This window comes from Phaethon aethereus (genome assembly GCF_964289735.1).
Source record: "Phaethon aethereus genome assembly, chromosome: 2".
Classification (NCBI taxonomy): Eukaryota; Metazoa; Chordata; class Aves; order Phaethontiformes; family Phaethontidae; genus Phaethon; species Phaethon aethereus.
The window spans coordinates 23589628-23603513 of record NC_138582.1 but is presented as its reverse complement, the minus strand read 5'-3'; the positions used below and the strand labels follow the sequence as shown (position 1 = coordinate 23603513).

At 52.2% G+C, this 13886-nt stretch overlaps 1 protein-coding gene across 1 annotated transcript; it reads right to left on the bottom strand.

Annotated features, from left to right (window-relative positions):
• Window positions 1–2628: 2628 nt before the first annotated feature.
• KLF10 (KLF transcription factor 10) lies at window positions 2629–5188 on the bottom strand. Its single transcript, XM_081996747.1, has 3 exons — window positions 4958–5188; window positions 3982–4870; window positions 2629–3055 (listed from the first exon to the last, which is right to left on the bottom strand). The coding sequence occupies exons 1-3, from the start codon at window positions 5183–5185 to the stop codon at window positions 2796–2798; spliced, it is 1377 nt and encodes a 458-aa protein (XP_081852873.1). The 5' UTR covers window positions 5186–5188; the 3' UTR covers window positions 2629–2795.
• Window positions 5189–13886: the final 8698 nt, after the last annotated feature.

The following is a 13886-nucleotide window of genomic DNA, read 5'->3' as shown; positions in this document are numbered from 1 at the left end:
TGTCCCTTCAACCACATTTTTCAGGTTAGCCTTGTATTAAACCCCTGAAGGGCTGGTTTCATTTCCAGTTGGCTTTCATGGTTAAGCTTTAAAAAGTGGCATGTGACAGAAGGGCCTTTCTTACTGTTAAATTCTGTATTTAGAGTGAGAAACTGTATTTTATTTTATTTAGCTCCCAGCAATGCCAGAAAGAGGCTTTCCTCTGCAGCCTCCCCAGCGACTGCCCTCAGGGCACACCCTACGCACACCTCCAGAGCTGGATGCCACACAAAAAGCACCAGCAGCTGGTTTTCTTCAGAAAGCACGGGCAGCGGAAACAGCCATGGCACAGAAACTCCCTTTCTTCCCCTCTGTGGCACGGCAGCCTGAGAGCGCTCGCCTGGGAAGTCAGATTTAAGTTCAGCTCCCTGCTGAGCTAGAGGGGGTTCAAAGCCGAGGGGAGCTGCGGCTGGGCAGGGTAACGACAGGGGTGGCACTTTATGGCCTCCTCATGTGGGGCCACGGCCCAACACCGGATTCAAGGCTCAGTGTGCCAGACAGAGCTGGAGAGGGGACCCGGCTCCCTAGCCCAGAAGCTAGTTGCAGATGTGGAAGGGTTTCAGATCCAGCTCCGTTAAAATATTTTATCTCATGCCCATGAAACATCAAACTCCTTGGCGCAAGATGGCGGCATGGGAGTCAGGCTCACGGGCAAGTGTGTCTTTTGCACTGGGCTATGACGCCGCCTTCCCCCTGGAAAAAGAGGGAAGGGCGATGACTCAAGCTTTTCCTGCGCAGGGCGCTGCGTCAAACCGGGTAAGGCAAGGAGTGCCCCTGCCCCAACGCCCCACAGGGCAGGGCAGGGCAGGGCAGGGCAGGGCGCCAGCAGCTGTGAGACCCAGGGCTGCCCGCAGGCAGGGCAGAGCCCCCAGGGGCAGTGGCCGTGCCGCACAGGCAGGCGGAGGCAGCAGAAGGCAGAGGGGCAGTGCTGCCTACCCGCCACCCCGGGAAGCTCAAACCCACCTCACGCCCTCTTCCCTGCAGGAGTCTCCTACAGGAGACGGATCTCAGGACGGCGCCCCAGAGAACGGCGCCCGCAAGTGCGCGTCTCTCTACCAGTGCCGCGCTACGGTGCCCCGGGCAGTGCCGCCAAGGCGCTGGGTGCCAAGGTGGCAGCCAGCACCACCACCACCTCCTCCTCCACCCGGGGCCTGGCCAGCAGCAGCTTCATCCTGGGGAGGACAGTGCGGTTCTGTCACCAGGAAAGAAGAAACCTCTGCCACCACGCTCTGGTGATGTAGCCCACATGAGCACATTTATTTTCGTGTGCTTGGAGAAAAAGGAAAGGGGGGGGGGCAAAACTGCCAAACACCAAAACAGAGACTCAAGGGTAGTAAGCGCAGACTTGAAATTCCACTCATGTTGGCTTTATAGAGCTTAAGAAAAAAAATAATTGTTTCTTTGGTCAGGACACACACTGACAGACGCTAAATACTTTGTTTTGAGCTTATTTTCCTTGCAAAGGGGTTAAGTTCTGCTACGGAGAAAGAAAAAAGAGGTCCGTATTAAAGAAAATTGGTTTTATTGTAAACAAAGTATAAAGTACAACATAAGAAATGTGCAAATCTTTAAAGTAGTCACAAAAAGCGTATCTAATACACTATTTTCAAACTGTTCACTTTCTGATATGTGTCCTCAACATAATATGATAAAATAGAAATAGTGAAAGTTGATGCATTATTTGTTACAAAAGCTACAGTTTAAATTCTAGGCCAGTGTCTTTACTGCCTCGTTTTGCTTTTTGAATCACAACTTTCTAATTTAATACAATACATAATATATCCATTTTTAGTATGAACCGTCTTTCAAAGAATAACATGATTAAGAAGCCTAAGATTCTTGGTTTTCTTCCTTAACCAACCCGAGTAGTTATGACGTTTCTCTTAAAAGTGCACGGTGTCTGTTTATGAAACACACAGCGGTACAGGGTTGTGAGAAGGTACAAAGGAAACCGTGAGCAACACAAAGGCAGAAGCATTGTACGATGCTCAGGTACAACCAGCCGAAACATTCACGAAGCTGGCCAAGGAAGCTGGGAAAATATTACAAAGCCAACAAGGATTCAGAAACATTTCTACCCTCCACCTGCCCATGCGGTGCCCCTTAACAGCCCTTCCAAGCCCCCCCGGAGGGCAGCATCAGGGTGTTGACAACACCTCAGGGTGTTGAGCAGGAGGACCTGGAGCTCTGAAACCTCCAGGAGTTTGGCACCAAACCACCACTTATGACTAGGCCAGAGAAGGGCCAGGTGGAAGACTCCAACCAAGAAAAGGTGGCAGAAGTAGGAAAAGCGATTCGGTTTATCTTACGCAGGTGCATTCTGGGTTTTCTGGCCCACGCCTGTACACTTCCTCATCTGTGCTGTACTGAAGATTGACAGCAGAAAGTTAAAACTGGAGTCGGTCTCAAGTGCCAGCAGTGAACCTTCAGAAACACTTACACATGACTGGTCTAGAGTATATACGAATAATTTGCAAAATTCAAAACTGGCACAACGTGCACTGCTCTGCTTCTAGAGCCTTCCCTTTCTCTCTCTCTCTCCTTACCAGTGCAAAAGACACCCACTATTCCAGTCAGCCACCAGTTCTCCCAGCAATATTTTTTGTGACTGAGCACAGACTGCCGTTGCCTCTCTGCTGCGCCGCCAGCGCCAGCCGCTGGCGCGGGAGAATCGCAGGCCAGGAGCAAAAGCCTTTATTTGAGCTGGCATATCCCAGTGACAACAGTTAATGCCACCATCTTCAGAGTAAGTCCTCTCACTGTGCAGTTGCAGGTGTTGGCGGCACAGCAATATCGTTCAACTTGCTCACTTCCATTTGCCAGTTTGGTAACTTCTTAGCCGATAAGTGGCGACGCGCATGCTTCGTTAAGTGGTCACTCCTCATGAACCGCCGCTCACACATCGGGCAGGCAAACTTCTTCTCCCCGGTATGCGTTCTGCGATGGCGAGACAGTTCATCAGACCGCGCAAACCTCCTCTCGCAGCCTTTCCAACTACAACTAAACGGCTTTTCTCCTAAAAGAAAAAAAAATGACAAAGAAAAAAGCCCCATGAGTACTCACTGAGCAACAAACACTACTGCATTGACTGGCAGGATTTGACTTTGTTAAAAAAAAGTTTCTATTATGAGAGTTGAGCCAAAAATATACATTAATATTATTTTTTATACATACAAAATGTGAAAAGTTCTTTCTATACCAATATTTAAACGTGTAGACTCACTATCTTCAAGGCTACGTAGTACCATTCTCAATTAAGCAGTACAATTAACAATTCTCTGGAACCACATGGTTTGAGATGCACTTTACGTCTCAAGACAGCCGATTTAAACTCTCAGCTCCACATGAACTGCAGCCTATGACAACTTGGCATGCCCAGAACTGCCCTCTGAAACACAACCTGTAGCAACATTTTCTGTAACAAGAACCCTAGTCAAAATACAGGCAACTCTTTCTGCTGCTGCGATTGAGAGCTGAGGCATGGAGAAGTTACTCTAAAATAACCAAGGTAGGGATAGTTTGGAGTGGATCCTTATATTGCTGTGTAAAAGAAACTCTTCAAGTTTTCCCCACTTCTGGGAAGGGCATTCCTGTGGAGAAGCCTAATAAGGCGCCTTTAGCTCTGGAAAAGCATACTATATGCTGGGCAAGGCCTTGCTTCCCCACTCGCCAGAAGCATTACTGAACGCCTTCTGCCATGAAGCAAGTCCAGCACAAACAAACTGCTGAGTCAACTTCCCCCCCGGGAGATTTCCTGTCAGAGATCAGGCAGCATTCTAATGCACGTTGGCCAAAAAAAAAAAAAAAAAAAAAAAAAGTATTTCATTACTGCCCCACAATTTGCTCCACAAACAAATCCGGTCATTAGTAGAACCTTAAAAAATTCTGCACATAGCCACAATTTTCTACATTCAGGTTTAATATCCAGCAACAGCAACCAACCTGTGTGTGTTCTGACGTGAGCCTTCAAATGGGAGCTCTTGAAGTACGTCTTCCCACATCCTGGGTAGCTGCAAATGTGACTTCTTATTCTTGAAGAATCAACTGGAGGAGTAGGTTTTGCTGCAGAAGGTACGAGGCCAGGAGCAGGGGCAATGGGAGAGAGTCTCGTGCCATTCGGACTAACAACGGGAGCCTTTGTGTTCTGCACAACTGGTTGGGGCACAACAAACATCACAGCACCTTTGGGAACTTGGGTGCCCATGAAGACCATGGGCTGACAGAGAGACGGCGGCTGGCTTGGTGTGGTGGAGGGCACTACAGCCGTCACGACATTGTTGCTTGCGGGCAGCGGGACCATCTGGCAAATCACTGGCACAGGGGGAGCCCCACCGCCCTGGGCAGGGCATGGCGGTGCCAGCGCTGCTGATGGCTGTGCCGGTCCCGGGATAGGCTGACGGCTGCTGACTGAGGGCTTCGTCAAGGGCACCGGACTGATGGCTGTCTCTGCGGTCTTTCCTTCTGTCACTGGCGGTTCACCGCTCTCATTGCTGGCTCTGCTCGGCACCACGGCGGAACACAACGGATGTTCTGCTTCAGCCTTTTGTTTACCGTTCACTTCCCTCGAAACACTGTCCTGGTATTTCAGCACGCTGGCGGTTCTCACTGGGCAGGTTTTGCGGTTACAAAGCTGGGCATCAGCCGTGTGGCGGATAACACTCGTTGCTTGAGCTTTCAGAGGTCCAGCTGCTGGAGGCCTCTCCACCTCTCTCCGAGGTACAGCCACAGGAGGCTTGGCAGCCTCTGCCAGCGACTTGCTGAGCGCCGGTGTTGCCGGATGGACCACCTGTGACATCTCGAAGTCAGAAGGACTATAGGGAGGGGTCAGGCACTATGCAGGGAGAGAGACACAGTAAGTTACCAATGCATCGCCACATGTTAAAAACAAGCATACACAAGTACAAATTCAAAAACTTACAAATGCTGGTATCGCGCTGAAGTCCACTGCTCCGGGAAGCAAAGTCTCATCACTCTCTTCTGACATATCAGATGCTGGAGTTATAGGTCTCATTTCTACATGTTTTTTCAAGTCTGATTTCCAGTTGCAACTCATAGAAATCAGGGCTTCTACAGCCTCATAATCGCTTTTTTCAGTACTGTTCCAGAAATACCTAGTATCTCTCCGTTTCTCAGTCATCATCTCCATTTCTTCCTCCTGTTTCAGTTAGAGGAAAAAAAGGAAACTTTAAACCTCATGCTAAGCCGGAATATTTTGCATTTACTTATAAGAAGGTATCGTAAAAAACAAACAAAGCAACCTATGCAAGATAAATACACTGGGTCATGTGGGGGGTATGCCCGTATTTTCCTGCCCTCTTTCTTATTTAGACTATTTTTATGAAGGAAAATCTGGTCATCTGGTGAAGGTTATATATTTTGTTGAGACAAAAGAACTCCCCCAAAATCTTAAGCAACAGTTTAAGTTATTCCATATTGCAAGTCTTGTGTCTGAAAGCTCAAAAAAAAATCTTCACAAAAAACCCCAAAACTTCCTCCCGCACCCCACACCCCTTCCACTCTTACTTTAAACACAGCCCTCAGTATTGTGCTTATTTTGACACGAGAAAGGACCATATTGGACTGACACACATGTTCTTCAAAAGGTATTAGCTACCAAAAACATTCCAGAAAATACTCAAAAGGTCTCTCTCACATACACGCACGTACGCAAGGAAAATCGCCAAGATGAAGAACTAAAACGTATATACGCATTTTCACCATCTAACCGATCACCTCTCAGAACCAACCCACGCAGAAAGCCTCCTCGGCTGCGCATGCCACGAACATCCCTAGCACAGCTTTCGATTTCATGGGAGGGTGCCCGCCGCTGCTGGCGAATTCCTCCGCCCCGAAGAGATGGTGTGGGTGGAAAAGCCTCCCTTCTGTCAGCCGCGTCTCCAGGGAGTTGGAATCACGGGTGAGATACGTTTTTTTAAGGAGACTTGGCCACCCCTGGGCGGCGGGGGCGGTACACCAGCCCCGCTGTCACCAGCTAACTAGCAGCCCCGGCAGCGGCAGCCTGAGGGGACGGGGGCGGGGCGCGCAGGCGCGGGCCCCGCCCCCGGCCGTTGGGCGCGCACCACCCTCACCTCAGCGTACCCCGCCGGCGCTCCCCGCCGCCCGCCCCCGCGCGCCCCGCCCCCGCCCTCTCCTATTGGCTCGTCGAGTCACTCCGCGCCGGCGCCCATTGGCCCGGCGCCGATCGAGGAGCGGCCCGGGGCGGGGGGGCCATGTGAACAAAGCGTGATCAGCGCCTGCTCGGCGGCGCGGGCACTGCCGCGCGCCGACCTTTCACCCAGTTTCCCCGCGCTGCCGCCCCCGCCTGCAGGCAGCCGGCAGGAAGGGAGCCCGCCGCTGACCGCGCCCCGCCCCCCCGAGCCCCGCGGGGCGGGGACAGCCGCCTCGCCTCGCCGCGGGCGGGGGCCGGGCGAGAGTCAGCGCCGCCACGCCCGGCGCCTCCCGCCGCGGGGGAAGGGAAGCGGCGGGCGGGCAGCACCGCTCCGTCAGCGCGCGGCGGGGCGGAAGGGGGGGGGCTGCGGCTGGCTCTTCCCCGCAGCGCCGCCCGCCCCCTCCTGGCGCCGGGCCTGGCCTCGCCCCGCCGCCCCCGCCTGACCCCGCCGCGCCGGGATCCCCCTCGGCTCCCTCCCTACTCCCCCCCCTGCCCGGCACATGCAGCCGCGCAGCCTGCCGCCCCCGCCGCTCCCCCGCGCTGGGCGCGCCGGCACACCGGCTGCACGTCGCCGACCCAGTGGTGCCAGCAGGTTCCCGGCAACTCTTTCCCCCTCCCGTGGCTCTCCCCGCGGGGGCTCCCCCGTTACTTCCCCTCGTCCCGCAGGCCACCCAGCAAGCCCCACTCCCCCCGCCACGGCTCGCCGCCTCAGTTCCGTCTCCCGCTCATGCCGCCGCCCGCGGTCCCTCCTCCAGCCCGGACCGCCATCCACGCGACCCCTCAGGATCCCCCACGTCGCGCCACCGCCGGGGACTCCCGCTCCCCCTCGGGACACCGCGTCCACACCGCCCCACGCACCGCCGGGGTGCCCCGCGCGCCTTGCAGGGTCCGCAGGCCCGCGTTCGCTCCTCGGGCGAGGCCGGCCACTCACCGGTGGCGGGGAGCCGAGGCCGACCGGAGCCCGCGCCGCCGCTCTCCGCCCGCTGCCGCTATTTTCCTCTTTTTGTTCGCCGCTCCCCATTCAGGTGGCGGCTCTCCCGGCCCCTCGAGAGGGGGGGGCGGAGAAGGCGGGGCTCCCGGCCTTGCCCGGCCAATCGCAGGCAAAGGTGTGTGAGGCGGTGACCAATGGGCGCCCGACGCCCGCGCGTGATCGGCGGCTGCCCCGCGGCGTGGCCAGTGTGTCAGCGCGGCGTGTGCGCGGCCCGCGGTAAGTCCCCGCCGCCGGCTGAGTCAGTGCCTTCCCCCCTCCCCCCCCTCGCGTCCGGGTGGGAGCGGCCCGGCGCTTCCTCGCGCATGAGGTCACGCGGCTGGGGGGGGGGGCGGGGGAGCAGCCTCCCCGGCGCGGCCCCCGCCCGTCCGCCTGCGCCCGCCGCGCTGAGGTGAAGCGGGGCCGCGGAGGGGGGCGGGGAGAGCGGGGCGGTGCGGCCGCTCCGGCCTCCACAGGCCTTTCTGCCCCCTCCCATCGCCCCTGGGGGGAAACACTGCGGCTGGGCGCCTGGGTACCCGCGGGTGTGCCGTGGCGGCGCCCCGGGTCCACGCAGGGTGGAGACCCACGCAGCCGCGACTGCGCGGACGGGGGTTGGGGGGGTGCTGCCACGCGTCGGGGTGGCTCCGGGTTTGCAGGCCGCAGCCCGCTGTGCTCCCTCGCCCTGCTTCCTGGCAGCTGCCGTGCAGCCAGCTTGGGTAACAGCTGCTAATTAGCTGGGTCACAGCTAATTACGTTACAGTGCAGCCCGCGGCACTCCAGAAGGGCGAGAGCTGTGTGATATATTCTGCTCGATGCAGAGTTTAAGGTGGATTCTCTTTCCTGTCAGAAAGTTTTAATAAAAGCAGAAGAGGTTGGCTGTGCGTGTCAGCACCTGAGAAGCAGGATGCCGAGCCAGGCTGCGTCTGGTGCCAGGCTGCTGTTCTGCTCTAGAAATATTGGCGCCGCTTCCTTACGGTTCAGTTCCATTCCTCCTGTTTATTCAGCTTCACTTCGGAGGTCTCCCCTCCTCCTCCTCCTAGGCAGTGTGACCTCGTTTGCTCAGAGCATTTTTCTACTATTTTTTTTTTTTTTCTTCTTCCAGGATATCTCTTTCTCCTTTCTAGTGGTGGTGTGGCCCAGTACTCTTTCATTCTGCTTAATTCTTCTTGTCAGCCGATCCGAATTGGCAGGAGGGGTCTGACAGCAGATTATGTCCTCCTGTAACTTGCCTGGAAACCTCCCAGAATTTTTTAATTATGTCTGAAAGTGAAAAAAACGCTGTGAGAATAGCAAGCGAGCAGTTTCTTCAGCCCAAAGGAAGAATGCGGATATAACAGTTGCAAAACATGAGCAGAGAGTAAAACGTAATTTAAACCAATTCTTAATTAGTCCAAAGACTTGTGTATTGACATAGGAGTGGTAATTTTATTCTTGGGAAGACGCGCTTTTTTTTGGTATTGCTTTAATTCCAGCGTTTCCACTGATATGTTGCACAGCTGGAATTCCTGTTACTTGGCATCACGCTGGTACCCTGTGCACGTCTGATGGGACGCACTCCCCTGCTGTGCCCCCTGCTCCAGACTGCCAGTGGCGGGATCCCTCCCTCCTCACTCCTACAGCTTCCACGATCATCACATCCCGACAGAGGGAAATCTGCGTCTCCCATCTTCTGTTTCTGTCCTGTCACCAGAAGATCCCTGCCATGCCTGCAGGGAAACTGATTGGCTTGACTGCCTTACCTAGAGGGAATTACCAAAAGAGAATTAACTTCAGGATGATCCAAATCCTTCTCACTAGTAGTAGCAAACAATTGTTCACAAATGACTCCACCGAATCCCACATCTCTGGGTGCCTTAACAGGAGAAAGTGTGTTTACTGTCTGTTTCCTGCTGAAATCAACAGGAAAAAATGTTGATGCAATGGTTGCTTGACTCCCGGAACATGCTCTCCTTTGCCAAAAGGTGCTACCGTCACGCGAGGCACGGCTGGGGAAAGGCTTCTTGGCTCATCAGTGCATCTGTCTGCATCTGCTCTGGCTGAAATAAAGGTAAGACTAATCCACAATAGTTCTTGGTGAAATTTTGTGTTTTCTGCTTATGGCAGGTTCTGTCACGTTTTTTTTAAATATTTTTAAGTATTTTTCAAGCCTATTATTGTCCCTAAAACTAAATCTGTAGAAGTTGCACCAGCAATACAGTTTAACCCTGCGTGACAAATTCACTCACAAAACTCTTAGCTTCTGCCTGTACATGAGCAGGAAATTAGGCAGATCTGGGTCACTTTTTTCACCCATACAAGTATGTAATGCATATATACAGAAGTTTTACTCATATAGCGAGAACTTTAGTGTTAAAAATCCAATTGCCAACATGAACTGAAGGTGTGTAACATGAAATAACTGTTACCATCTTTAGTTTGTTTACCATGGCAAGATGTTGGAGGTATATGCTGGACTATTTGTTAAGTGTGAATTAAGGTGATTCTGCAGTAATTTTCTGGCAAAAATAAACCGCTCTTTGGAGAAAACACAATTATTTTCACATAAAATTTTTTAGATTTGCCATAGCTTTCAGGGGACACCAAGTGAGGCTGCTGTCAATGCTTTGGCATTTTGGCCGTGCATCTCTCAGTGCAGGATGTGACCCAGCTCCGCTATGGTATAACTGTGAGAAAATTACAAAGGGCTGACTTGCAATATCAACCCCCGCTTTGAGTGGCCCGTTCCATTTTGTTCTTTGCTTGCTCTTACTTCTCTCTCCTCCTGTCCTTGCTTTACCTCCTTGTCCATACTTGCTTTGGCTTCCCGGTACGACAGCCTGGCTCTTTGTTGCTGTGGGTCCTGCAGGCTCGCCCTTGCCGCTTGCGGCACCCCTTCCAGTGGTCATTCTCCACTAGTCCTTGCAGCTCGCCTTTCCTGGTTGCTAATCTCACGTGCTCTTAGCACACACCCTGCTTCTTAATACTTCTTAATGCACCTTCCTTCCCATGACATCAGGGCTGCCTTCACTCCCCAAAAGCCTCTCCCGTGGCCATTCCCAGTGCGCCTGCCAGAGCCTGTGCCGCACCAGCGACGGCCATTCACACCGTGCCGCCTCCTCCACCATTTCCCGGATCCTCCCTGTCTGTTCCTCTCCAGCCACTCCATCCCAAGGCACTCCCAACTCTGCCTCCCCAGCCACCTACTGTCTTTGCTGCTTTTAACCAGCTCGTTTCAACTTTAATTTCCAGAGCAACCCTCTGCAGCTGCTCTTCTCATCAGCCCCTGCTATTCTAGTCCCTCAGGAAACCTTCTGCTCATTCTCCCTCCTTCTGTGTTAGGGTCTCCTCTCACCCCTGGGGTTTGTGCCCACCATGTCAGTCTCGGTCTCCTACTGCCCCCGTCCAGGTGCCAGCCGGACCTTCCGTCCCCGCAAGTTTCACGTGATGACGCCGACCAGCCGCAGTCACGGTGCGCAGAATGGCTGGGGCTGGACTGGTAGGTGAGAACCCTGCTACGCTTTCCCTCTCCGGGGCCTTTAGGCCAGATCTTCATATGAGGTCTGGGTGTGGATTGTGGTACTTGGCAGGGAGTATGGGCTCTGTAAGAGATGACCTGAGGGTCACAGGGATGCAGCCGGGGTGAGGGACTTTGAGCGGGGCTTGGCTGTGCCTGTCCTCCACAGGCGGGCTTGACTGTCTTCTCGGTGGCGTGTCTTGTAGCAGCATTGCTAGCAGCTGGCCTTGGGTTTGGGAAAGAGGGGCCCTCAGAAGCGGGGAGACTTATCTGCTCCTTGACTCCCCTACCCCACAGGACCTTCCTGTCCTCCCACAGACCTCCAGTCCCCTCAACGCAGAACCAGGAGTCCTGCCTGTGTGTTGAGCCACTGTACCCTCCCTCCTCTTCCCCACCTGCACTGGCATAGCCTGCCCTGTGCTCTGCCTGGGAGCTGCAGGGCAGAACTGTCAAAACCACCTCTCCCAAAAATAATCTCTGCTTCAGAGGCTGGAAAATGTGATGGCTCATTTTCATATGCAGAGCGATGCGGTGGGTGTCTGAAAGCAGCTGAGGCTGACGGGGTGGCCAGGAAAAGGCAGCGCCGAAATGGCAGGAAAGTGGCAGCCAGGGAACACGAGAGGAAGGACGGAAGGAAGGAAGGACAGAAGGAAGGGAGCAAACTGAGAATGGGAAGAGGGTGGCAGGAAGGCTGGAGGCAGTAGACAGAGAGTTCAGGGCAGAAGAGGGTTGTACAGTGTGGGGCTGTTCTCTTTTCCCTGGCACATCTACTGCTGCTCGCGTTCATTTATTAATGATTGGGGAAGTGTCTCTGCTGCTACAGACAGCAGTTGCAGAGCTTTCTATATCAGATAACTGGGGAGGTGGAGCATACAATCGGCAACAAGGCAGCTTGTCTCCTTTTTTGTCTCTAAGTTCTTTTCCCTTCCTCTTCATACCCCATTTTCCTCACACATCCCAGCCTTGGGAAAAACGTGCTTTGTCCTGGTTCAGCAATTGCTTATTAGAATACTGAGTGAAAACCAGAACTTATTTGTAATTAAGGCTTGAGTTTATCCATTTTAGTTTGCTTTACCAGTCTGATTGCCAGATGAAGCAAATCCTGTTTCGCTGGCAGCGCTGTGTTCCTCCCCAGCAATACATGATACTAACCTCAGTCTCTGTGTACGTGCATTTTATACATTATTGCTCATGACCCTTTTTCTGCAGAGCATTTGTGGCCATTCCTGAGTCACCACAGTTCCAGTCCTGCCGTGCCTGCTCAGCACCGTTCAGTGGAAGGCTTCAGAGGCTCTTAGCAGCGCTGGCATTTGCCATAGGAGACAGCCTGGTGAGAGGAAAACAAACTCAAACACCCTTAGTGAAGCCTAGGACAGGTAAGAGAAACGTCTTTTTGGCAAGTGAGCAGTTTTCAGTGGAACTAATTTCCTCTGGCAATCACTGGAAGCAGCTAAAGGATCACTGTCAGTTCACATGAATTTGTATTTTCCATTCAGTTTCCCAGAGAAGCTGGGGATGTGGTTTTATGCCGCCCAGGAGAAAACAGACATGTCTGGATTTTTCGTTGGGAAGATGTTTAGGATTTTGACTTTTAAGCACTTGTGGGTTATTTATGTATGCCTATTACACTATATCTCAAGTTTAAGTTTCCCAGAAAACCACTTATCCAGCCTGCAGGTCATATTCTTCTGATGTGGAAAGCTAAATTGTCATGGGATTGGGAAGATGAATTAGGAAAGAGAATTGGCAACACAGCTGGTAAATCACTGGCCAGCTGTGTAACTGCAGTCCTGTACAGCAGTCTGATGACTGAGACTCAATCAGGTGAAACTCCAGTCTCCCGAATCTCACCCTGCTCTTAAGAAATACAGCTCTGTTATCTGTGGCTTATCTCGGCTTTGGCATGCGGAATTAAGAAGGCATTTTAAGTTGCTCCTTTATCCTAAAGTCTTACTTTTGGCTTCTACATACTAATAAGCAAGACCCATTTTCCGGTTCTTGTGATGGGACATCAAGGGGTATTTTTAACTTCTGATGTTGGACATATACCTGTTTCACAGAAAACTGTGGGATAGATGGTTATTTTAGTCAGGGCAGAAAGAACCTAGGTGAGTAAATGATTGCTTCAGTATCCACTAAAGGTCATGAGAAGTTTTATATTCAGTTCCTTCAGTGCAGAATCAGGTTTTATGCCAACCAGAAATTTCCTTGGGTCCTGTGGGTGTCACAAGAACTGTGTTTCTTCTCAGGACACTGGGGAGTATGATGGTGTTGGCTACAGCCCTGCTTCCCATCTATCTTTTTGGAAGGGCAGCCAGAACAGGTGTCTGGTCATCTCAAGCCAGCCAAGTCGCATACTTGCTGCATGTCTTGGTCCAGGAAATCCTGGGAATTCTCTATAGTGGAAATCAGGAGTTAATACTGGAATGATTTGTTGATTCTTTCCATGTAGATCATGCTTCCTATTTCACTACACATGATGTGACCATGTGTTTATTTTTGTTTAGTGGGTTTTGCGGTCTTTCTTCACTTGTGCAGTGCTGGTGGTTTTGTTGATTTACCTCCAGTAAGGGGCAACATTATTGGGTCCTATCTGTGATGTAGAGATACGCCATTTCTCAAGAACATGGAAACCTGTGGAAGAGTATGGCAAAGTGGCACTGTTTATTTGCAGACAGAGCTTGGAAAATGTCAGAAAACACAACTGAGAACCTTGTCTGCTTGCAAGGGTGACATAAGGGTCTGTCTGTTCCACCACTGTGTACAGTGTATTTATTCAGAGTTTTCCCGGTGCCGTGATTTATTTAACTATTCAGTATAAAACCTAACTGATCAATTTGGATTTCTGCTAACAAAATCAGATACCTAGAAGCTGAACCACCAGCCAAGTAAGATGAGAAGGAGATGGCCTCTAAGCATTGTAGACTGAGATTGTATAGCTAACAAAGCCACCTGTTTCTGCTATGATCAGATAAATGTTTTTCCCCATGGATGCTTAGGAACACGTTTGTGTGCTTTTTCATGCCAAAACAGAATTTACTTGTTACACAGTGAGTTAATGGCTGCTGCGTTTCAGGAGTTCCTCTGATGGACTAAATTCTGGAGGTACGAAAGAGATGAAAGGGTGGTGTGGCCAGGGCATCTCATGAGACGTATCAATATGGTATGGAAGTCAGCAGGGACAGCTTCACCTTTCCTCCTAACACAGGTAACAGCAT